General features: G+C 47.1%; 2 protein-coding genes across 2 annotated transcripts in view; one reads left to right on the top strand and one right to left on the bottom strand.

Moving 5' to 3' along the window:
- Window positions 1-26,077, bottom strand: part of Dapl1 (death associated protein like 1) — a 341,707-nt gene that overhangs the window by 56,399 nt on the left and 259,231 nt on the right. The gene's annotated exons all lie outside the window — the stretch shown is intronic.
- LOC126488492 (uncharacterized) lies at window positions 19,034-23,532 on the top strand. Its single transcript, XM_050122001.1, has 4 exons — window positions 19,034-19,158; window positions 20,425-20,780; window positions 22,272-22,460; window positions 23,485-23,532. The coding sequence occupies exons 1-4, from the start codon at window positions 19,119-19,121 to the stop codon at window positions 23,530-23,532; spliced, it is 633 nt and encodes a 210-aa protein (XP_049977958.1). The 5' UTR covers window positions 19,034-19,118.

Consider the following 26,077-nt stretch of genomic DNA (forward strand, 5'->3'; position numbering starts at 1 on the left):
TAAATGGTATCTGTATAATCTGCATATTCTATTTCATATGTATATGAGATGATACAACGATGCCTTTGCCTCCACCATCTTTCACTTAGCATGATATTTTCTAGGTTCGCCCAAGTACTATCTACAGATCAGAACTATAGTTCTTTTTCAGGCTGAGTAATATTCCATGGAATGCATATTTTATAATTTGTTTGTCTCGTCCTCTGGTGCTGAGCGTTTGGGCTGTTTCTACCTCATGGCTCGTGCAAACAGTTCTGTGAATCTGCGTCATCTAGGGCATGTTTTTCTGAGCACCCGTTTTCCCTCCTTTTGGGTCCTCTGTCCACTTCCTGCTATTACCGCTGGCCACTTCAAGCTGAGTTCTTTTGAGGCGCAGGTGTAGAACCAGCCCTGACCACATGTAGGTGGCTGCTGTGAGAATTAACTAGGAGGGTGCAATGGCTCCCCCTTGTGGTGAGCAGCAGCAAACCTGCACATTTCTATCTTCCCTGGTAGTGCTGCCAAATGTAACAATTTATTGAAATGAACCAAAGACAAATAAAATACCAGGCCGGTAGGCATGCGAGATCATTGGACAAAAGAAGTGGTTTAAACCTACATCTTTTTTTTTTTTCAAACTGAAGAAACAAAGCAAATGACGCCAAATTTTCTTCTCTGTTTTATGCTGGGAGAAAAAGAACTATGGATGATGAAAACAGCATTTGGTATTAATGGAATGGTTCACCATATAAAAAAAATACAGGACTTCCGCGTAAATCGCGTCTTTGGTATGCCATATCCTAGAGTATGGCCACGTGTGCCCCGCAGAACTGTGTCCTCTCTCTTCTGTTGTCTCTTTCTGTAAAGTTGAAGAAGCACACGGCTCTTTCCTCCTATCTGCCCATGTCCCACTCGCAATAGATGCCAGGAAGTTTCCGGGTCCAGCACAGTGAAGATAAACCGTCACCTGGCTCTGTGTGCGGGTGTGTGTCAAACTGCACATGCTCTGAAGCTGTAGCTCTGCAATACTACCGAAGAAAGAAACCTCGTTGGCAGGAACCACAACGCTTGTTCCCGGGCACGAATGAAGAGAGTAGGGAGGATCTGCACTGCGCTCGTTTTTTGGGCTTTGTTTGGTCAGATGGGTCCCATCCTCAGACAAAGAGCTAAGTGGCTCTCAGAAGTGTCGGCAATTTTAGGGTTCTCGTTCTGGCACTAGCTGAAAGACAGCAGATTAGGTTGGAGAAGAGCGTTTGACTACAGTTTCTCTGAAGTTATTTCACCCCGGAGAAGAGAGGAGAGACAGATGCGGTCTGTGGTGAAGGACCAGGGTTCGAGGCCCCGGTCGGCTTCAGGATGTTCCTCTGGACTCTGTCTCCCCCAACCCCTGAAACACTAGGAGCACATTCCTTTAAGAATTAGACCAGTCTCTGAACCCCAAATGCCTCACTTTAGAGTTGGCATGGACCATCACCACGGTCTCCTACTGTTTTGTATTGTGTGAGTGTCAGCGTTCGGGCTGGGGTTACTATGAAGTCTGATTGTGGGTCTTAAACCCCACTGCCTACCCGCCTGTTTCATTCAGGCGCCAGAGAGGCCACTAGGCCTCGTGTGCACTGTACAAGCAATCTTTCTCCTCTAAGCTGTGCCCGGAGCCCCTAAGCATTGATTTTAACCTCGCTTATGTCCATAGCTCTGGCAGAAATCTGGTTAAAGTTGGTCTGACCCAGTTAATGGCCAGGACCCCCTTCCATTCATTCTATGAGTCCCCAGGCTTCTCTCTTTGCCCGCCTACATCGCCCCAGGAAGTATTTCAGTTCAGGCCTGCCTCCTTGTATGATCTAGACTCTAGTCTTCAGTCCCAATCAATCCTGAAGCTGATCTCCTCACTCAGGCCTGAATCATCCCCATCACCTGCTGCCCGCCGCCGCCCCAGAATCCACAGTGTAGACTAACCCGGAGGTGGCTTGCACGTGGAGGACAGGACGCGCAGCTCTCCTCCGTTCGCCTTTCGTGCATTTTCCTTGATCCTCTTCCATTCCTCAGGAAGCAACAAAAGACAAAACTTCTGTTGTAGTTTCAAACCTTTTTCCGCCCACAACAGCCTTCCCTTCCTTGGAGGAGATTTCTGCTCAGTACCCTAGTGCTGGGAGGCTCAGTTCAGGACGACCTCAAGAGGACCTGCTAGGGTTTGTGAAAATCTCAGAAGTCTATTTTTACACTCACGGCCTATATTCAGGTTTCAACCAAGAGTGGCTTCCCACCGTAACGATTTATTAAGCGCCCTCTTTTGGTCACACATTCTGTCTGCAGGTTCCTGTTTTCTGGTTGGAACTTCCTGCGAATGACCACTAGAGGGCACATAATTTCCAGTTTACAAGGTACTTTCCACAGCTAGTTTCTGGGGCTTTGCTGAATACAAGGACCAGTTTTTCGTTTGTTTGTTTGTTTGTTTGTTTGTTTGTTTGTTTGTTTCCCTCCTCAGAAGCAGGAGCGAAGCACTTGAAATTCCCTAGGGGCAGCTAAGACATTTTCTACACTGTAAGATATTCTCAGCAGTCTGTGAAGTGCTAGCCGCCAGCAGCAGACATTCTAGCCCATAGAGAAAGAATCGTGCTCTCTCTGTGTTCCTACCCAGGGCAAGAGAAAAGAACTGAAGAAAGCTACACCCTCGAGTCGTGTTCTTTCTAGGTTTACTAAAGCGCATATGCGCGTAGCTTGCGTCTATCTATTCAGCCCTCACAGTAAGACGGTAATGCTTCCCGGGGTCTCTGCCACTATGCGCAGGCTTCCAGCCAACTTAGGAAGCTAAAATGGGCAGCTGGCAATATCCTTTAAGTCAGCATGGACGGGAGCCAAAGCAAACTTGGTGAGAGATGAGCCGGACAGGGAGACCAAACGGCATGGAAATATCTCTTGGGTTAAAGTTCCTTAGAGCGCTGTGGGGCGCCGATCTTAGAGCTGTATCCCGGTCAGAAAATACGGACAGCTACAGCACTGAGGAATGAAACCGACTAGATAAAAGTAAACACGGATCCAGAGTGAAGATTGGTCAGCACAGGTCCAGATTAGGATGCTGAATAATAGAAATGGGTTGATTTGCCGGGCGGTGGTGGCCCACGCCTTTAATCCGAGCACTTGGGAGGCAGAGGCAGGCGGATCTCTGTGAGTTCGAGACTAGCCTGGTCTACAAGAGCTAGTTCCAGGACAGGCTCCAAAGCCACAGAGAAACCCTGTCTCAAAAAAAANAAAAGAAAAAGAAATGGGTTGATTTAAGCTGTAAGAGCTAGATAATAATAAGCCTGAGCTAATAGGTCAAACAGTTTGGAATTAATATTAAGCCTCTGAGTGGTTATTCAGGGACCAGTGGGTAGAAGAGAAACCTCCAGCAGCAAACTCCTTTTCACAGATTCCTTACGACATTTTTTTCTCACACCCTACCTATGACTACAGTTTCATATCTGCCCCTCCTCCTCATGATCTACCAGTGGAAAAGGACACATCCCTCCAACATGAGCTGAATGTTCTTAGCAATCCTGGCCCAGCTGTAGGGGTGTGTGTGACACTCACGGACGCCCTGAGTACTGCTCTATAGAACAGATGATCGTGTGCACCCAGCCTCATCTGCTGAGATCATGGTTTTGCCTCATGGTAGCTGATGGAAGTAAACATGGTCTAGCTAATAGGAAGTCTCAAGGGGGTTGATCACCCAATATAAAAAAAAAAGTGGAAAAGTTTCCTTCATACGCAGACCATTCCCAGGTTAACATCAATTTTCCTCCTTAGGTGTCAGGATAGACTTAAGCTTTTAAACTACGAAGTTGGTTCAATCCTCAGCCCTAGCCAGCCTGAGAGCCACCAGGCTGATTGCCCTTTCTCAGGATGCAATCTGATGGCTGTGGACTCCTCACAAGGTAACCGGGCTGCTGTAGTTATCTAGGGGCAGCCAAACTCACTGTCTGGCATGGTCAAAGAACTGGCCATCCAGGAAAAACAGAGGACCAAGCAGCAGAGAAAGGGAAAGTAACAATTTCATCCCTTAAGAAAGGGTGCAGCCTAAGGCCGAAAGTCCACTCGGTGGATTGCTGGCTTACATAGTATTTTATCAGCCTGGGGATCTTACCCTGCCCCTCTTGGTCTTGTTTAGATATCTACCCTATAGCGTTCTGCTGTTTCTACTCCTGATGCCTTCTGGGTACAAGAAGCTGCCCTCTCTGGGAGTCCATTTTTAAAAATTTCATTGTCCACGTCTGTCTCTAACTCCCCTTCAGCAGATTCATCACAGTGACACAGCTGTCATCTACATTTGGTTCTGGGGGACATGGGCCCTGCATCTGGGGGAGGTAAGAGGAGCCCAGCTAGGATGATCAACTATTTCAGTTTGCCCGGTATCTGTGTGGAAAGTTTCCTGTCTGGGGAGATCCCAAAGTCCTCTAGGAAAGTCAGCCTAGCCTGTCTTCTCCATCCTTGGGCAAATGAACTTTATGTAAAATTCAGGCTGCCCTGTGCCCTGGGCACTTGCTAATGGAAAGTCCCACCGCCTGTATGTTCCTTGCTTTCCTCGCCTGTAAAACGAGGGTAATGAGGGGAACTGTCTCATGTAGTCACTTTAATCATTCATATGCTCTCACAATTTCCAAACTCTAACTAGCTGCAGTAATCTAGCTTCTGGAGCCAGCATTGATTGCCAGGTGATAGGTGTGATGATAGACAGAAGCCCCCTGCTACACAGAAGAACACCACTAGCAGACATTTTCAGTGGGGAGGTGGGACCTATACTTCATGTTAAATACAACACAGATACAGATAATTGCATGAAACGAACATGAAGTCTTAAGAATTACTAATTAAAGGGGCCTGGAAAGATGGTTCTGCAGTAAAGAGCACCGACTGCTTTGTCTTCCCGGGGACCTGGAATCAATTCCAAGCACTCACATGGCTGCTCACCACCATCTGTAACTCCAACCCCAGAGGATCTGATGCCCTCTTCTGGCCTCCTTGGGTACTGCACACACATGGTTCACAGACACCGCAAACAAAACACCCACACACATAAAAATAAACATAAAAAATGTATGCGTTGCTAAAGTTGTAGCAAATACCTGTGGTAGCTGAGAGAACTCTGTCTGCAACCGGATAACTCCTTCATTGCCCAACTCCACCCTTCTTCTCCCCAACAGGTATTCTAGTGTTTGAGTTTAGAGATTTATCTATTTTATTGCTTTCTTCAGACCGTGAGAAGCGTTGCGGCAATGGCCCATCACCACGCTCTGAACCTCGTCTCGAAAACAGAGGGTTCCACATCTCCTGTCATTTCCTGCAACGCAGGGGGAAAGAGAACACGGAGAAACAAAATTTCGAAAGGAGAGGGCACATGTAGGGGATTTTCAGACAGTCCCTGCCGTGACTATGCACCCCGTAGCTGGAAGGGGTGCACTGAGCTCCGCGTACATTGCTTCAAGAAATCGACAACAGCCACAGGCCATTAGGATCCCATCTGCTTCTCATGAAACAGGAAATGCATCACTGCTGAGGCAGGGGTCTAATGTCCCCTGCGCCTCTCCAGCTCACACCTTGTAGCTTGAAGATGGGACTCAACGCACCTTTAATTTTCCTAGCCGAGCGATGCTTTTTACACCAAACCATGGCTCTGCCCAAATACCTGGTTGTGAGAGGCATTCCTTAATACCATTGGGAATGCTGCCACAAAGAACACAAAGTCCGGGGCTGTGGTTGTGGTGGCTTGAGATCCAGAAAGGGGGGGGGGGCAAGGGAGTGTGGAAAAGGTCACCGGGGCTTTGGACTTGAGTCAGGCAGGCAGAGAGAACATGCATCCCCAGGGAATGGGCTGTGGAAAGGAACTGGGCTTCCAGGAGGAAATTATACATGGATAAGACAGGCGTTTGCAAGTCAAATCCTAGGAACACAATTTAAAATAAGCATGGTGTGTGTTAGCACTGACTTCATCTGCAGAGAACAGAAAGCCACAAGTGGCTTAGATGTCATAAAAGGGTAAAGTTACTTCTGGAGTAATGGTCTGGTCTAAGGGACGGCATGCTCATTCATAGACCTGAGGAGCCTGGACGTCTACCTTTCTGCCTTGATAACTCTTATCGGTAAAGTAGCATTTTCAAGGACTCTTCATGGTCTAAGATGGCACCTGACGCTTGGGGCACTGTCTCCAAGCTTCAGGCAGGCCATAAGAAGACCAATGGGGGTGTGTCTTGCGCCAAGTACTCTTTTAACTAGCCTTCCCAGAAGACACAGTTTACAGCTTCTACCTCACCGAATGGGTCTAGCTGAAAGCCAGCCAGAGAAATACTGTCTTCGCTTGCTGGAATAAAACTGGTTCCTTGAGAGGAGTATTCAGAGAGCATGAACAGGAAGTGGGGTCAGGCAAAGGGCATTCCTTTCCATCTGAGTAGAGGCAGTGATGCCTCACAATGACGGAGTGTCCACAACAGCAGAATACTGGGTCCATTTAGGAGCGGCCATCTGCTCACCATGATCTCCATGACAGAGCAGGAAGCCTTTCTAAGCGGCTGTGCCTTCATCTGTGAAATGAAGAAAGCGCTAGAAGCTGCTGGGGTCTCAGGAGAGTCCCCCGCAGTATTGTGCATAACGCAGCAGCTTTGGCTGTGACTCTAACTCAAGGGTCTGGGAAAGCAAATTTTGATGTATAAGAAAAATCAAGGCCCACTAAATACGTCTACCACCCAAACAATGCGATGGAGTGGTTTCCAAACCTGTATTGATGGCTTCTTAAATGTGTGAGGTCTCCAGGAAGATGGCCTGAAGGGTCCCTGCACTTTTTTTCTTTTTGTTTTGTCTGCTCTTTGTTTTGTTTTTGAGACAGGGTCTGTCTGTGTAGTCCTGACTGTCCTGGAACTTGCATTGTATTCCAGGTTGGCCTTGAATTCCAAGATTTGCCTGTCTCTGCCTCCAGAATGTTAGGATTAATGGCAGTGTGTGCCACCAGCTCCCAGGGGAGTCCCTGCATGTTCATGTGAAGGTTCTGACTAGTTTGGGAGATTCCTGGGAAGTGGGGGGAGGGCATTGTGAGCTCTCCCCAGACTCCTTGCTGCCAACTTGGGGAGGGTGGAAGGACAAAAGTCGTGTGTCCCTGTAGAGTACACCACCCAGGAAGTGCTGCTTTCAGACCTTTCCTAAATACTCCAGACACACACACTGCTGGGGGTCTCAGGGCGGTCCAGTAGGAAGGTCTCTGTGAACAGAGCAGCCAGCAGAGTAAAGGTCTGGGAGGGGCAAGAAGGGAGTTAAAGTCTACAAGACTAAGTAACCAGTGCTAGTTCAAACATCAAGATTCTGACTTAGAGTAATTTATTTGGGTCATACTTAAGCACAGCACAATTTGGAGAAAAATTTCTGGAGATATTGCACAATAAAGCTACTACATTGGCGCTCTTTATATAAAGTACACGTGATGCCTCCCATAAAGATCGGTTCTGTAGGTTGACAGGCTTATGATAAGGGTCTGGGGGAGGATCTGGTGTGGTCTCAGCCACACAGATGGCTTGCAGGTCACCAGGCTGTTAACCACATTCACTCCCCGCCTTCTGGGTAGAAAACAGCTTGTACAGCTCTCTCTCTCGGAAGAGACTACCCCGTGTGTTTAAGATTCCTGGTTCCCCGGTGCTTATCCGTGAGCACAAGAACCTCTGTGCCTCCCACATCTCATCCCTCCTCCTTCTTCTTCTTCTTCTTCTTCTTCTTCTTCTTCTTCTTCTTCTTCTTCTTCTTCTTCTTCTTCTTTTTTTTTTTTAAAGAGAAAATGTGGCTGTATTAGAGACTAAGGTTGCATGCAAGGCCTGCATGGCTAGTCTAACTAATACAGGCAAGCGTAATAGAATTATAAGATTAGCTAACAGCAGACTAACGAAAGGGAAGAGCCATCTTAACCATGATTGATGGCCATTCAAAGGGTCCCTTAAGATATCCTATCTCTTTAATGCAGATCACTAACTTTAGAAAATGGTTTATTTTATTTTTATTTTATGCACATATTTTACCTGCAGATATGGAGTCCAGTCCCGGGAACTGGAGTTACAGATGGTTGTTAAGCCATCATGTGGGTGCTGAGGATTGAACTTTGGAACCTTTGGAAGAGCATTCAGGGCTTTGAACCACTGAGTTATTTCTCCAGCCCTGTAGATGAATTGACCATTGATAGCATGAGAGTTTTAGGAACAGACAGCCCCTTAGAGAACCTTCCTCTAGCTCACACCCGGAGCCGGGACCACATGTTAATGAGCCCTGGCCCTCAGAGCCTCCTGAGGCCTCCAGCCTCAACCCTCCATGGCCAGATCCCTCCCTTACCAACCTCTGTCATCTCTCACAGGGTCTTAGTTACCTTTTTTTATTGGGATGACCTAAGAAAAGCAGCTTGAAGGAGCGGAGCTTTATTGGGGTTTAGGCTTTTGGATGGTTCAGTCTGTTGTGGGAGGAGGGGAAGAAATTCAGCTACGTGGAGTCAGGCCAGGGGCAGAGAGTGAGACAGGAAGTCTCCAGTGATAATGTACCAGCTAGGGCCTGTCCCCAGCTAGGCCTCAGCTCCACAATCTCCCAAAAACACTGCCACCAGATGGAGACCAAACACTGGAAATAGGAGCTTTGGGAGCATCTCATAGCTAGTGTATAACACACAGTGACAGCCTTCTTTAATCTCTTTAAAGCTAGACCAGGAAATGCCAGCTAAGGTCCAAACAATGGACTCTTCTGCCTGGAACCTTCTTTCCAGGACACTGAAGAATCCATCTCCAGAATCACACCCAGCCAGAGAGTGTGGCAGGAGAGGGGCACCGGCATGGTTAAGTCGGTTGTGTTTCTTCTTTCCCGTTGTTTACAGAGAGTGTGGAAAGGGCCGCCAGGCCTATAACGCTGAGGCAAATCGGCCACAACTAAACTTAGTTGGCTAAAGCAGACACCAAAGGACAACAAATTTGATTTCACTTGTGTGCAATATCTGGAGTAGGCAAATTCAGAGAGACAGAAAGTTGAATAGGGGTCCCCAGGCACTGACGAGGGTAAAGCAAGGAACAAGGAGCTGGTGTTTTATGGGTAGAGTTTTTTTTTTTTTTGTTTGGATTGAGTGAAATGTCTGGGAATGGGTAGCCATGATGGTGACAGAGCATTGAGACACACTGAATTCCTTGAAACTGCACATCAAAAGACGACCAAAAAGGCACCTTTTATATTGCATTTACTTTTACCCCGGCAAAGCAGACCACGGAACACGTTCACCACTGGGTTTAAGTGTCGACTTTCCTGAAACAGCGCCAACTGCTGGAGTTGTGTAGGAAAGGCATGGTCTCGGGAGGGTGGCTCATGTCAAGTCCAGGGCGCTTAAGACCCATGTAGGAAAATCACAGCTGGAAGGGCTGCTCAGCTGTGGATGGATTCCTCCTGCCTGGACAGCTCCAGGTGTGTGGGGGAGGGAAAGGATAGGGGGAGGGGGGCAGCGGCACTGGGAAGTCCCACGTCACCATCTCATCAGTCTTGAGACGCTTCCTCACTGAGAAAACATTACAAAGTGTGGCCTGGGGAGATGGCTCAGAGGTTGAGAGCACTGGCTGTTCTTCCAGAGGTCCTGAGTTCAATTCTCAGCAAATGTTACACGGTGGCTCACAACCATCTGTAATTAGATCTGGTGCCCTCTTCTGGCCTGTAGGGACACATGCAGGCAGAACACCATATACATAATAAATAAATGAATCTTAAAAGAAGAAAAGAAAATGCCTTTTTCTTTGGTTCAGCTGGGACATACTGAGAAGGCCTGGGGGTGTAGCCTCCCCCACATCCAGAGTGCTTAGAGGAGTATGTGGGATCTCAACATCCCAAATTTGGAAAGACAGAAGCAAAACCAAACCAAGCTTACTGGAAGTTCAGTCTTCTGCTGGAGAACAGCGGGTTGACCATAGAAGGAGTTACAGACTTAGGCCTCTAGGGGGTGCACAGACCGTGATAAATACTCATCTGGAAAGGGAGCCTCAAAGGCTCCATTCAGATGCAAGGACTTTATAAAATGCTGTTCCCCCCCCCCCTTCCCCGCCCTGCTCCCGCCGAGTGACACCCCCAAGCCTTTTCTGGATATCTTCAAAGATGGCAGCTTTGATCATCTTGAAGACAGTGTTGGAGGAAGGAAGTCAAGCTAGCCGAGAATGCCACGGAGCCATGGGCTGTGGCCCTCTGCCAGGAGAGAGGCCAGGGCTGCCCAAAAGCTCCCAGAAAGGACATCACCCAGGCTATAGTAACTCAAAGATAAAGGCCCCTGAGCACTAGCTGAGCATCATGGGAGAAAGTACACTTGAGTCTTGAGTTCTGGAAGCAGTGGGTTTCGGTCAGAGCCCACAGAAGTGGATCTGGTCCACCTTGACTAAAGGTCAGAGAGTTCAGGCCTATTCTTGCTCCTTCAAAGTTATTGACAAGAGGTTTGACTTAAAGTGTGGCTACGGACAGGATGTCTTAACTCAGGATATAGTTACTTGATGTTTCGGGAACAGAAAAGGTAATTACTCGTTTGTTCTTTGTATCACGGTCAAGCAGTCTTCTGCCTTCTTCCCTCCTTTAGGACTGAGGTCTAGAAGGCATACGGAAAATAAACTCAGGCAGATTCAGTATTCACAGGGTTGCGCTCCTGACTCTATTCTGTGCCTCTGTGTATTTCTTTTCTCTGCCTAACATTTCTGATCTACATTCCCCTACCCTGGAACATTCGAACCCATCAAGGCTGGACCCCGACAGATTTCCTTCCCTGTTTCAGACATGTACAGCCTCGGTGAGAGCCACAAGAAAGCAGGGGACAGGAAGGAGCTATGGCTCACAAGGCAGGACCATTGTCACACATACAGTGACACACACATCTGCAGACCCAGACAGGGGCAGCCTCTATGGTGGTGGTCTAGATGGTGCTGTAAGCTGCTGCTCTGAGAACAGAGACAGTTGGACTCATACTCGGTCTGTATTCGTGTTGAGCCCACGTTTCTCCACAGCAGCATGCTGACGCCTGGGCTCTCAGTTCTCCTTTGCACAAGGGCGCTGTTCAGGAATCTGTGCAAACAGGACGAGCTGGTTGGGTTGGTCAGACACGAGGTCCTCCAAGGACGCGTGTTTGACACAAGGCCTGGTGAGGCAAAGGCAGTAGAAACTACTGCCTCAGGCTTCGAGAAAATAAACTGTACAGGAGGAAGAGTCCAGGAGAGTCATCCCTAACTTTTTGGTGCTATTAAAATTAAAATAATTAAAATCAACAATTTAACTTCTAAATCTTATTTGTCACATTTCGAGAGCTTAATAGCGCCCCCTGGGGTGTGGCTACCATGTGGGCAGTACAATAGTCACTATCAATACAGCACATTCTGTTGGACAGCACCATGGCATTGTGGTTGCTATGGATGTGATGGAGGTCCACTTAGGAAGCTGATAAGTGACTGATAATGAATTGATAGGAGATAAGACTTCCCCGAGAGTTATTGGTGCTCATCTAATTCCTACCCTAGAGTTCAAAGGCCTTGTGAGGATGTTCGTACCTGAACTATTTTGGGGTGGTGTAGGGTATGGGGGTAGAATTTACAGAAACTTAGAAATGCTTTCTCTAAACTGTGGCCCTCAAATGTGTGGGGGTTCATTTCTGTATTCCTGTCACCTCATGTGTGGTAGTCTCCCCTGTCTTCTGCCTCCGAGGGCCTCTCTGTTACTGGGATTTACTGCATGGCTGTGGCTGAGGCAGGGCTAAGGATTTCCCATATTTTATTTGCTTCTCTCCCTTCTGTGAGGCGAGGGCTCGAGACTTGCTGCCTACCTAAGCAGCAGAATCATTTTCTCTCCCCACACTATTCCTGTGGCTTTCCAGCCCTGGGCATTCCAGAAGATTCTCCTCCTACCTCTGGGGGTGGGCCTAACTAGTCCAGAATGAATCCTTTGCCATGGTAGGCTGAGCTCAGGGCCAATCATTGTGTGATGTGCTTCATGTCACAGCAAGTTACTGAAGGGACCACATAAACCAGGTCTGTAGCACAGGCGTCAAATTCTAACTGAATAGAGGCTGAGGCAGGAGTGTCATGAGTTCATGGCCTGCCGGAGGCTGCATCTCAGTGGTACAATGCTTGTAGAGCTTGTGTGAGGCCTTGGGTTAATACCCAATACAGAAAAGAAAAAAAAAATTAGGCCACAGGAAACAAAAGGAAAGTACCAAGTATTAGACTTCTAAGGCAACATAAAGAGAGAGAAGGCAGAAAGAGACAGGACCAGGAAGACTGGTCTTCAACAGATAGGGCTGTGTTTATTAGTGTACATTAAGATACGGTCTTCCAGAGGGGAGCAAAAACCGGTGTGACCCTTTACAGGGGCAGGGTGAGCGGCTTGGGAATGAGGAAATTGTTGAGTCATAGAATCGACCAACAGTCTGTCCTGAGGTCTCGCCTTCCTGGACAGGACAGACTTATCTTTTCTGGAATGGTCAGTACAGCTGAGCAAGGTCATCTGCAGTCTGGTGGAATATTCTTTTGTAAGAGAGGCACTGTAATACCAAGGGCCTTGATGGGGAAAGTCTGCCTTCTCTTGACAGACTTCCTGCAGGGGGCCTTCTTCCTCCAGACCTTCTTAGGTGTGGATCCAAGTCTTGGAAGTGTGCAGCCACCCAACCCATGATGAGGCCGAGAGCCAAGATTCTTCTCGAGAAGGGAGCAGGAGGGTCAGGCTGGGCTGCCTGGCTTCTGTGCCCGGTGCCCCAGGCTAGTTAACCCCTGATTGCTTCAATAATGAGCCTGCTAGGCTTTTGTGACCCTCACATAATTTTCTCTTGCAGATAGCAAACTTGGGTTGATAGAACACTGGGAACTTACCCACAGGTAGCCACCAAGCCAGGATGAGGCAGAGCCAGACCCTCACATAGGTGCTTTCGGTTCCAAACACATACCAGCTTTGCTTGCCATGGGGCTTGCAAGAACTCTGTCTGCATTCCAAAGGATCAGAGGATGTTCTCAAACAGGAGAACAAAACCCAAGAGAAATACTTCTGCAGCAGTGAAAACAGTATTTTACCTTGAATATTACTTGAGAATGTCTGGACAGAATGGCTTTCAGAGGCCTTTGCAAACCACTGGCAGAGTTTAATATATATATATATATATATATATACACACACATATATCTTTGGCAGCTACCTTCAGTGGGCCTCTCTCTTTCTTGATTTTTCTTAGGGCTGTTAGGAAAGTCTTCTGGGATTTTTGTCTGTCTTTCTTTCTTTCTTTCTTTCTTTCTTTCTTTCTTTCTTTCTTTCTTTCTTTCTTTCTTTCTTTCTTTCTTAGAGAATGGGTCTGAAAATTCTAGAAAGAACTGATGCATCCCCCAAGAGGGTTAAATTAAATAGTTTGGCTCCTCCCAAGAATTCAGCAAACTGACCCCTGCAGCCAAACCTCACCTTTGTTTACTCCTTGCAAGGAGCTTGCTGGTGAATGAACTTGTCATTGATGGCAGGAAGCTGTGGACATTGCCCAAGAGAAGGATCTCAGTTGTTCTGGATTCAGTTCACACTCCAGGGAGGGGGTAGCTGTAATCCTGTTCTCTTTGTTTCATGGCTCCAACCCCCAACAGTATACTTGACCTTACCAGTTAATGAAGGTCACCTTTCAGGCAAATATCACGTTATATATTCGAGGCTCTGATCAGCTAAGAGCTTTCCTAGCAGAAAGGTCACAGCAGAGAAGCGTCATCCTTCCTGATCCCTGGGCTGTTGCACCAGAGGAGAAATCCTGGGAGGAAGGGCTCACAAGGAAAAGCCCTTTGGAGTCCATGGGATTGTCATCCTGTACAACCTGAGGTTTCTCGACTGCCTGCAAGTTACCGAATAAGCACTCAGAGGCTTATATTAATTGTAAAAGTTTGGCGTGCCCATATCATTTCTCCTTTTCTGTCTAATCAAAAAGGAAGGTTTTAACTTTAACACAGCAAAAGTACATATAATAAAATGGTTATCAAACAAGGATTACAGTTACAATATTTAGTCTATTTTTATATGGCTAAAATTAAAGAAAATAGTCTGTCATCTATCCTATCTTTGTGAGTCTAAAGTTTTATATCTAATTTATCTCTTATCATAACTAAGGAAAACTTTAATTATAACTATCTAGTCTTCAACTCCATCAAAGAAGGATCTATTACCTAAGAAAACAGGAAGTGCATTGTAAGCAACTTCCAAAATTCTAGAAATGACAGAAATATTAGCTGCCTGGGCAGTCACCCAAAGTTCTTCTGTAATGTTGGGACATCCATCTTCAACCTATAGGCCTAGAATGTCTGGCAGATTTCTCAGTGAAGCAGGAAATCTGAAGGACTATCCTGCCTATTTTGGCAAAATTTGTCAGTCACTTTCTTCTGTGTCCTTAATGTCTGGCAGACTCTTCCATGAAACAGAAACTCTGTAGGACTGTCCCACTTTGTTTTGACAAGTTCAGCAGTCATTTTCCTGTGTGTCCTGTGTGTCCGGTTTATACAGCACAGTCAAGCAGTACAGACAAGAGCAGTTTCTTACCCAAATGGCTAGCCTTGCCAGTTGAAAGCAAACTCCATGAGGTGCTTCTTTGATGTCCATTATCCTCTTGAAGTAACTGGTGCTGCTAGGAGCAGATGCCTTTCACTGTCAAGAAAAGTCCAAGTTCTTAAAATGTTTTAAATGCCATGTTCTGTAGGATTTTTGAAGTGTTTGAAGACTACCTACTTATCTGAAATATATCTCTGCACATCTAGAAAACATAACTAACATGTTTGACTATTATAATTATATAAGTTTGACTATTATAGATGACTATTAACTTGTATTTTTAGCTATACATTATATTTTAAATGAGCTACATTAAACATAATACCTTAAACAAGAGTAGAAGTACATATATTATATATATAATAACAAAATTGACCTTAAATTTGTATCAATAAAGCAAATCCATATCAATGTAAAGTATTTTGAGATTAACAGCTGTTTATTGGATTAAAGTAGATTCAATAATCTACTTTTTATCATTTCTATACCATATCACCTTTTTTTCTTTAGAAAGAGATTGACTATGACCATTAACATATAACCAACCTTTAAATGAAAGCCAACATTTATAAACAATATTTTGGGAATTTGGGCATAGTTTTTATACTACTTCCTGCTGATTGGGGGTGCTAGTAATCTTATGGGGATCCTGAAAAAATTTAAAATTATGGTTACACCTTGATTATAGTAGTCTGTGAGGCTGAATCGTCTCAGTCAGTTAACTTGAAGCTGTTTTGGATGTTGAATCACCTGGGCCATTGTTTCCATGAGACCTCTCAGGGGGTCTTGCTTGATCAAACCACATATTAGCCTGGAAGGAATTCATAGCTTTTCATCTTCTGTGGAAACAAAAGCAGAACCTCTTCTCCAAAACAACATATACATAGACCCAAATTTTGAAGTCAAGATATCTTCACACCCTTTTCTTGCTGTTACTCTTTTGATATAGCTGTTAAGATTTTGGCATAGCTGTTCCACTTTTGGCATCAACTTGGCCACTCCGCCTCCTATGTGCGCTATTTGGCCCACAGGCTGCTATGAACAGAAGGGAGAGAGAGTAGAGGCCCTTCCTGTATGGTGAGAGTGTGCTTAAAATCACACGCAGATGGTGTCGGTTCTGGTCCTATCAGGCAGTTCTGCTCCTCTTCTGTGACCCAAATACAAGGCACAGAGAGGGGGTTTTGGGGGTCAACTGCTACTCAACTACTCAGTCCCTTGGCTGAGGGAGAGGTAAGGAAAGCCAAGAAGCTTAGCCCTAAGGACCACTCCAGGGGGCATGGGCAAGAGCAGAAGCTGGCTGGCCCATGTGCTCCTTGGAGCTGGGACTGTCCCTCTTACCTGCTTCCAAGAGGGTGCTTTTGGGAAGCAGAAGCTAAAGTTCTCCCAGCTTTCAGGGTCGTAAGACTGGCATTGCCCTCCTTCTTCATTTCATTGGTCATATTACCTACCAGGCAAATTCTTGTAGTTCTTGTAGGTCACTCAATCACACAGTTACGATATTAATCCCCAGTGCCCGGACCACTCCTACTGTAACCATCTTATTTAGCAGATGGACCCTCATTATTACTTCCCTCCCATTGGAAGTTGTCGGGTGGCTCTGGGCACTGACCTTTCAGAATTACAAGCTCATGTGGTGCCCTGTCTTCATGGTCAAGCTATGGAATATTCTGGAAGCTGACCACAGAACTTACATCTCAGCTCCTCTCACCACATGATCTCAGACAAGTCCCTCAACTTCTTTGTACTGCAGTTATATATAAGGCAGACAAATTTTAATATCCCTCCAATAGCCATAATTAGTACTAATAAACTAATAGCCTGCTTTATTCTATAAAGTGTCAGCTATGGACAGTAGGCAGCATTGCGTGTACTATGCATTTCCTGTACCACAAGCAGCTTCCCAGAGAGTGATTATTCCTGTGTTCTTTGCCAGCTAACTCAAGAGAAAATGATTGGGAAACTTGTATCCTATGACAGCAAGACTGATTCCCGAGGACCTACCCTGCCCCTGACATTACCAGCATGGGCAGTGGCATTCCTATAGTAGGGCAGAGTTTCTCGGTCTCAAGGTGGTTGCCATTTACCCATTAGCATGGAGACCTGCATGGGAGACAGTCAGATACAGAGAACCGCAATATGTGTTGAACGCCACTGCAGCCTGGCCCACTTCCTGGGCCACGAGTTGCCTTGTTTCCCTTCTCATGAGAACTTGGCTATCCTGGAAATAAGCGTGAATAAACTTCTTGGTTTCAGTAAAGGAGAGAACACATATAGAGGATTGTTATAAGACAGAGACCTGCTTGTTCATCCCGGTCGCCTGTCTAGCTAAGCCCTGAAATAACTACACAGAAATTGTATTAATTAAAACACTGCTTGGCCCATTTGCTCTAGTCTCTTATTGGCTAACTCTCACATCTTGATTTAACCCACTTCTATTAATCTGTATATCGCCACGTGGCAGTGGCTTACTGGGAAAGATTCAGCATGTATGACTCTGGTATCTCCATGGCGGCTCTCTCTCTCTGACTTTGCTTTCTCCATCCCAGAATTCAGCTTTGTCTTCTCCAGTTCTGTCTTCTCCGCCTACCTAAGTTCTGCCCTATCAGGCCAAAGCAGTTTTCTTTATTCATTAACCAATACAAACAACACAGAGAGGGGGCTCCCACATCAGAGGATGAGTGCTGGACACTCACTCTAGTAGGTTCTACAGCACAGGTCATCTGACCTTCAGTCAAAACCAACTGGTGAACTGTTCACCAGGCAGGGAGACGTCTACCTTGTGAACCAAAATCATCTCCCACGTCCTTCTATCTGTAGAGCTATCCTTTGTTTAAAGGCTTCAGGGCCGGGGATAGGGGACCTGTTGTGACAGGAAGCCCAGTTCCCTTCCTTGAGGATGCTCCACCCCTTGCTTGAAGACCATTACTTAGAGGAATTATCTGAATCTTCCAGGTCTGTAGCCAGAGGACCAGTTGGTATAAATATAATGGGGACATCCAAAGTTTTCCTCTGGCATGTTCTACCCAGAGTATTTGTCTGAGAACTTCTTAGAAAAGTCCATGCTTGGATCAGATGAAAACTCTCATCTTTTTTTTTTTTCCTCCAAAGAATACGTGGTCAGTAAACTTACGAACAAATGCCCAATATCATTAGTCATCAGAGAACTGAAAATTAAAACCACAGGAAGACACAGTGACTTGTACCTGCAATCTCAGCTCCTGGGAGGTTGAGGCAGGAGGAGAGTGGGTTTAAGATCCCGCCTCAAAATGAAAAGTCAAACCCAGGAAAACCCAAACACCTACAAACCAAGTTTTACAATGAGATATTATACTTCGCATAAAGTAGGGTGGCTATAGTCCATAAGCCAGACAGCAAACACATGTTGGTAAAAAGTGGGAAAACTGGAATCATTGTGCTGCATTGGCAGAAATGTAAAATATGCATTCATTTTGGAAAATAGTTGTGAGTTTTGCAAACACAATTTTGTGAAAGAGAACCACTATGTGAGCTATCAGCTCCATACCTGGAATTATATGCATGTGAAAATGTTCCTAGACAGAAGCTTCTTGCAAATGCAAATACTAGGAAGGAGTATTATTGACAATAGACACATAGAAACTATCCAAATGCCTATCAGCTGAAAGATGGGTAAGCTAAATCTTACGGCTGTCCCATACACTGGCATGTTTCTTCGGCTATAAAAAGGAGTAAAGTCCTAACACAGGCCACTTATGTGGATCACCTTGAAGCCTGGACTAAATGAGACACTCACAAAACAACACGAAACAAATAAGAATCAAAAACCACTGTGAAGAGGCAACTGGCAGTATCCAGGATTTTTTGAATTCAGGAGGACAATTGACTTGGAGAACTTTGATCTTGTTCTTCCTGGCTGAATTCATACTCCATGCTAGGTAGCTACTCTGATTCCATTCTGAGGGGCCATCTAGAAGATCATCACGTGTCCAGGTCGAGGAGGCACATAGGTCATCAGACCAGATCAGGAAAGGTCCCAGTGGACTGTTGAACCCAGCTGCATGAGTGAGCAGATTCGGCTTGTAGAGTTCCCAGAACCCTCTAAGGCTTGGGGCTTGGTAGGGCAGCCCGGGCTCTGTTCAGCCTCCCCTGCAACCCCAAAACACAGTTCTCTGGACACAGTTTGACACCTCTGAACTTAAGTGAGAAAACGTAACAGACTCATTCTTGAGAGTGGTCATGAGGGCAGCTGTTGGGAGCTGTGAACCCCAGATCCTGAATTTCTTGTAAACAACTTGTTTTCCTCTGCTCTGAGACAGCTTGCAGCTGCTCTGAGCACGAGACCCTCAGGAGTTCCTGATGGCAGGAGGAGTGCTTTCTGGTGTGTTTGGCTGGGGCGTGCCTATCAGTTAAGGATCCCTATATAAGCGGCTCTTTTACACAATGAAGGGGGCGGTCCTGTTTCAAGGATGACCCATGTCTCTGTCTGTGAATATTTGTGTGTTTCAATCTCCAGCTCCTTGCCCGGTTCACGAGCTGTATGGTAGCGCATAGAGCACAGAAGGGCATGGTGTGCTACAGGCAGCCAGCAGAGAGATCTCAGAAAGATGCCAGAAAGACCTAGAAACAGACTACCACTCCCAGACGGTGAGTATAGCCCTAAGAAAGAGTTCAAGCCAGGCATAGTAGCTGCGGCAGACACCTTTAATCCTGGTACTTGGAAGGCAGGGGCAGGTGAATCTCTTTGAGTTCAAGGCCAGCTTGGTCTACAGAGTGAGCTCTAGAACAGCCAAGGCTACATAGTGAGTCCTGTCTTGAAAAACCAAACAAAAGGAAAAAGAAAGGAACCCCGAAGTGAAACAAAAAGATAAACAAAACAATAAAACTGAAATAGAATTAGTTCATCATTCCAGGGAGGCAGTGAGGCCTGAGACTGAAAACTAACCCTGCACAGTCCTGTTCGGTGGACCTCGTGACCTCACAGGAGGAGGAGCCTGTGGGACAGGGCTAAATCTTTGCCACGCTTCCCATCACAGGGAGCTCCATAGCCTCAGACCCTGCCAATGGCTGGGGAGAACCATACATCTGCCGAGCACTGCTTTGCTTCTGCAGACAGACTGCAGAAGGCTGTGTTGTGATTCATGGGCTCTGACAGTCACGTCAGCTGAGGAAGCTGGGCTCCTGTCAGGTCCTCAGGCTGAGGAACATCTGCTGCTGCCTTGGTGAGCTTGTCTCGTCTCAACTTGCTCTGAAAAGGCTTGTAATAGTCATTTGCAAAAAACAGGAGGAGCGCTTTGGAAAAAGTGGTGTACAAGCAGAACCGACACAAACAGCAGGTGCCCTGCCTTCAAGCTAATCCAGCCCCATCCCACCCAGGCACTACAGCGAGGCTGTGGCCTGGCCCAGAGGCCATTTGAGGCCGTGGGCAGGGAAGTACGAGTGCAGCCTCGGACCCACAAGCCTTTAAGTCGGCCTCTGCTATGACCCTTCTGTGCCATCTGTGTTGTTCCTCAGCCTTGTGTTGTCCTCTGGGGAGTAGAGCAGAGCAAGGCCACTTTTGTGCTGTGTCAGGATTGACTAGCTAACGGTTATTGCCAGAGGTAGCGGTGATGGATGCTGTTGGACCAAGGAAGTTTCCACCACTTCTACCATTTGTAGACTCCTGCAGTTTGTCTTTTGGGGGCAATATGTTCAGCGTTATTAGTTTTTGGGGGGTTGAGGTTGTGTCTCCAATTTATTTCCCTTCCTCCAAGTTACTGTAAAGATACAGATGATGTGGTCCAACTCTGACTTATTTACAGATAAGAATCCTGAAGCTTAAACTATGGTACAGGTTTGTATAAAGTCCCCCAGCTAGATAGAGCTGGAGCCAGGGGGTGTCTGCGCTAATTCCCATGCTGGTTTTATCCGTAGGAGGAAGGCTCGCTACCAGGCCTGCAAGCTCAGGCAGAAAAAATGTGAGCGGGTCTAATTCATGGGCACTGCCTCCGTATAACCGCCACCCAGTGAGCAGTGGCTCTCCCCGACACAGAGAAACCCAGCAGCTGTCCCTGTGTGCCGCCACCAGCATGTCTTCAGCAACACGGATGAGAGGCAAGCGTTCAGACCAAGGAAGGCAGCCCCTTGGGGGAATCACCATGGAGAGCTTTCGTGCTGGTATTTTTAATGAACTGTTTAAAGCAGAGACTTGTGGCTCCTGGTGGGACAGTTCCCTGCTCCTCATCCAGAGGGGCCAGCGTGCATCACTGAGGCCAAGCTATACCTGTGGGGTAAGTAGAACAGTCGGTCCCAAGGCCGTATAGCAGTATACAAAGCAAGCTGGCTGGGGGGCTGAGCCGCTGATCTGTAGTCTATAATGCAAGCTGACCGCAGTGTTGAACTGCAATCGTCTGCAGTCTACACGGCAAGTTGGGCAGTGGGGGCCAAGCTGCAGTTCTGCCGTCTATAAAGCAAGCTGGTAGCTTGGCAGGGGCACAACCAGCCAGCGTGGAACAACATGGAGGAGACTTTCTGTAGCTGTTTAGTGCGTGCTATGTGACCTGTCTCAGTGTGACTGAGGGAGCCCAGGGCTGCTTGCTCCTTTACCCGGAGGTCAGCATGGTTCCCAATGCCATAGAATGACAGGGCCAGTGTGTCTGTGACTGTGTGATATATACTTGGCAGCGTAGCGTGTCCCAGGGTCATCTCCTGGGTGACTCTGGGTACCTGGTATCATGACAGGAAGGGCCGAACAATCTATGGGTCCCATCAAGAACATCACCAGTGGATGGCTCTTTTCTATCTCTGTGTTTGGTTTTAATTACTGTTTAACAAAAATAACCCAGCCTGTCTGTAATTGGTAACTGGTGAGGTCAGGCGTAGCCCTCAGAGACCTATGGGAATGGAGAGTGGATTTAATCACGAAAATGGCCTGGCTGCTCTCTCCAAGGAGGGCCCAAATGATGCCTTGGATGGCTTTCATTCCTTGCTAAGACACCCATCTTCATTTCTGTGGTGAGCTGGCATTCGGTGCGGGGCTGCTGTTTCTCAGTGTCTGCGGTGCCAGGGGACAGTGGCAGAGGCATAAATATGCAGTAACAAGCTCGATGAGCACACAGGGGATCTCGAGAGAACTTGGGAGATGCTACAGGTGAATGGAGCTGTGCCTTCCTGCAAGGACTGAGAGCAGAGGAAGCTGAGGAGGGAGGGAAAGGGACCACACGCCCCACATCTTTCTGGAATGAGCCAAGACTCCCTTCAGTTTAGGCGAGCAGAGGCTGCAGGTCCAAAGCAGAGGCGTGGTCTGCCGGCTAGAGGAGTGTGATGAGAAGGGGGCGTGGGTGGGCAGAGGAAGCTGAACTTTGATTGGAGGGGAGACGTTGAGTGATGGTGCTGGGTCCTGACTGGGTACCAGGTTCCAACTATGATAGAGGAAAGATCGGGTCCAGCTCAAGTGTCCACACACTGCCGTTCAGCAGGACCAGAGTCGCCCTGCGGATCCACACAGGCGCCTCGACCCCCAGCACCATGAGGATTCTGTAGCCACTAAAGACAGCCTCAACTCGTTCCTTTCTGTGTGTTCCTGTGTCTGCAGCTTTCCGTTGTCTTTCCTTCTTGGCTAGGTGAAGAACACATTCAGGCGAAGGACTGGCTTTTCTCTGTCTCTGTTCCCATCTGTGTCCTCTTCCTAGTGAGTACTGTTTGAAGCAACACAGCTCCTGCTCCTGAGCTTGTGCTCCCCTGCATCATGGGGGAGGCTGGCCACCTTCCTCCTTGTGCAGACTGCACAGGCCTGCAAAGGTCAGAGAGAATGTGCTAGCGACGCCGTACCCAACATCTCCCGGGAAGTCTCCAGCTTCCAGGATATGCGTATCCACACGTATACATGTATTGGCCAAGTTTTGCCCACCTTCAAAAACAAATCACCTCTAACGTTTGCTTCCATCTCCGAGGGACCTGTGGGCACCACAGTGAGGTCTCAACCCAGAAAGTGTGTAGCCTTGTCTAGAGCACAGAGCTGCCATGTCTAACTGCACCCTAGTAACAAGCACAAAGGTGTCTCTCTGCAAGGAAAGCCATTGCTATCGTTGCGGGCCCATGTGTGAGCCACATGTGCGACACAAAGATGCCAATTGTCTTTCTCTGCTAATCGCTCATATTAGAGCGATACCTTGGGGCCCTCCCCCTCACAGATCAATTTAATTACAGGCCCGAATGCCCGCTTGGCTTGGGGCACCCACTGGGAGCCTCGGATTTCAATAAAGTCCAAACCGCTTTGAAATCTAAACGCTGCCAGCCTTCAATTATCCACGCCGAGGAAAGGGAGCATGGATAATCCCAAGCAGCGGATGATTAAAAAACCATCTCTCCTGGCTTTTGGGAAGAACCATATGCTATTTGCAAAAGAGCAGCAAAATTTCCTCTCCAGTGGTGTTTTGCTGCGATTAATAATGCAGGGGGCTTGCGTTAATCCTCATGCGCCCGCTGATGGCGGAGCAACTTGGGTGGAAGGGGCTCCTCAGAAGCACGTTGAATGGAGGGAGGTGACAGAGCGGGCGGGACCTGGAGCACTCATGGGGAAACCAAGTTCTGGTGTCTCTCCCTCTTCTGAACGCAGCACCCAGCACCTCTGTCTGGCTAACTGCTCTAGCTGAAGCCTGATCCGTTTGCCGCAGACATTGGTTCCCACACCAGGACTACCGTGCCTGTGGCACACCGAGGCTATAGGAATGTCTCTATCCCTTGGCTTGTGTGTCCCACCCGCCTAAAACACACTTAACCCTCGCGTCCTGTGTGAGCGTCATCTGTTCTTTGAATGACCTGTTTCCTGCTTTCTTTACTAACCACGCCTATGGGAGCAGTTGTTTTTTCCCCCGTCTTCCCTCTCCCTCTGACTGCCCAGGGTACTCTCTGACTTAGATGGAGTATGAGCTTCACAGCTGGGTGGGGAGGAGGAGACATATCAGACCTTTTACCACGTCTGCTCCGTGGCAGATGCCCTTCTACATGCAGATCTACACTCAGGCCCACAGGAAGATGTAAAGATGCAGAGAAACACACCGGGGTTGTGGCTATCTCTGCTATAACTCCCACGGATTGTTTTAACCTTGGCTTGCTTCTTTGTGTGTGAGACGGGGTTTCCAAAAGACAGGGCTTGTGCAGTCCTGCCTGTCCTAGAATTCACTCTGTAGACCATGTGCAGGTACACAAGCAGAGATCAGAGAACAGCCTTGGCAGTCCTCTGCTTCTCCCTTGAGACAGGGTCTCTCATCCCCTGCATCATCTGCTGGGTTCGCCAGCCCACAAATCTCAGAAGATTGTCCCGTCACAGCGGCACATCTTGTTTACAGGAGCGTTGGGAGTACAGATGTGCAACATGACTGCAGAGTAAGCCAATAGATTATGTGCCTTGCTGGCGGGGCCTGGCTTGAGTTTCGCTGCCACTTAAGTGATTTCAAGAGATGACATCATAATTTGGCATTGCAATGAAAATTGCTTTTAAAAATAGGCAAGCCTGGAAACGGCGGGAATTTGATATCAGCAAAACAAACACCTATTGAAGGAATGGTCAACCCAAGATTTTCTTGCACAGAAGTGAGCAGTTGGATCAACTGTGCTATAGCTTTATGGCCTAGGTTGGGTCCTAAGCTCAGTGGGGTTGACCTCACCTGGGAGCTTGTGGGTTTCAGCCCCCAGGTGGATGAACTACAAACATGAACTCTGAAAATCTTAGTCTTGTGGGACTTAAGGAGCAGTAATATCCCAGGTGGCTGTGGCTGGGTTAGGTTTTGTTAGCAAGATTATTGTCTGTGCCGAACTAGGCCAGAAGCTTACAAGAGGAACTATCAGCGTCGGAAGAAAATATGGGTGCTAATAAGAAAGGATGACACCATCTTCCTTGAAAACCCAGGGGGCCCCATAGTGTGAGAAACGCGAGTGGGGAGGCTGAAGAGAGAAGCAGGAATGAAAATGTGAAGAGGCTTGATGGGACACCTCCGCCGTTCATCCCACTTGCTTTCCTTCTCAAAACGAGGTAAGAAGAATGCGTAGTAACAGGCATGCTTAAATAAATAAATCTAAAAGGAAAAATGTCCGAGAAAAGACGTCACAGTTTAATTAAAAACATGGCCCACCCTTGTCCTCAATGAGGTGACTGTATCTTATAAAGCATTTTAGAGCTCACAAAACATGAAATTCTGACGCTTCTCTAAATTTCCCTTTGCCCAAGAGCTTACATTCTAGTGACTGATGTCTGCATTCTGATGTTTGTTTGCTTCATTGAGATAGTTTACATAAAAATCAGTTTTGAAGCCAGGCGGTGGTGGCACATGTCTTTCATCTGAGGCAGGTGGATCTCTGTGAGTTCCAGGCCAGCCTGGTCTGGTCTACAGAGTAAGTTCTAGGACTGCCAGGGCCACATGGAGAAACCCTATCTCCAAAACAAAACAAAACAAAAATAAAGACAAAAATGCAACAAAACAACAACAAAATAAATTTAAAGCTTTTGAGTCTACTTTTGAAAGATTTTTGTTAGGCCTGCCTATTCTATGCCTTTCATCTACCAAGAGAAGAATAGGTTGTTCCAGGTACCTTAGAGTTTGTTACCAGCCGATACCCTGAACCATTGTCTGTCACAAGTTATATACAAACTAGCACCTTGGGAGAAAATATGGGGATGTTAAATAAGAAGACAGAACTATCAGATCAAAGGTGGGAGTGAGAGGGCTGGAGAGATGGCTTAGCAATTAAAAGCACTGGCGGCTCTTCCAGAGGTCTTAGGTTCAATTGCCAGCATCCACATGGCAGCTCACAATTGTAACTCCAGTTCCAGGGGATCTGGTCCACTGGTGGTCCCTGCATCGACGCACATAAAATAAAGTTAAGTAAAAAAGGAAAGATGGGAGCGAGACTGGGAGATTTTGGTGTGGTCATATTTTATTATTTTATTTTATTATTTTTGAGACAGTCTTTCTCTGTATACCTGGCTGGCATGGAGTTCACTGTGTGGCCCAGGCTGGCCTTTGAATTCACACAGAGCCGCCTGCCTCTGCCTCCTAAATATCTGGATAAAAGAAATGAGCCACCCTGTCCATCTTAGACTGACATTTTGCTGTAGTTTGTGTTGTACGGGGGAGCAAACCCAGGGTTTAATTCATGCTAGTCAAGGCTCTGCACTGACCCATATCCCTCGTCTGCAGACTGTCTTTAATAGCTTTACACCCCCTTTGCTATGGGTGTTTTTTTTTTTTCTTCCTCAATTGGCCACAATTGAATTATCTGAGAAGAGGAACCTCAGTGGAGAAAACGCCTCCATCAGATTGCTTGTAGGAAAGTCTGTAGGGCATTTTCTTGATTAACGATTGGTGTGGGAGGGTCTGGCTCACTGGAGGTGATGCCACCCCTGGGCAGGTGGTCATGGACTGTATAAACTGAGCGAGCCAGGAGGAGCCAAGTCAGTGAGCAGCCTTCTTCCAGGACCTCTTGTTCAGTCTTCCTAACAAAATTTTTTCCGTGTCCCTGTCCTGACTTTTTCCCCTGACGTCCTTGCATGAAGGTCTCTAATCTGTGAGGTGAGGCAAACCCTTTA

Source organism: Alexandromys fortis, unplaced genomic scaffold, assembly GCF_014885135.2.
Source record: "Alexandromys fortis isolate MF-2015 unplaced genomic scaffold, M_Fortis_MF-2015_v1.1 scaffold_8_9099976_23576923, whole genome shotgun sequence".
NCBI lineage: Eukaryota > Metazoa > Chordata > Mammalia > Rodentia > Cricetidae > Alexandromys > Alexandromys fortis.

Bases quoted from the DNA above. Each gene is read 5' to 3' on its own strand.
- LOC126488492 (XM_050122001.1), top strand. From the start codon at position 19,119: ATGCCAGAAAGACCTAGAAACAGACTACCACTCCCAGACG. The intron at 20,781-22,271 runs GTAAGTAGAACA...CTCCTTGTGCAG, and splicing joins GGCCAAGCTATACCTGTGGG to ACTGCACAGGCCTGCAAAGG. The intron at 22,461-23,484 runs GTGAGGTCTCAA...GCTCCGTGGCAG, and splicing joins AGGGACCTGTGGGCACCACA to ATGCCCTTCTACATGCAGAT.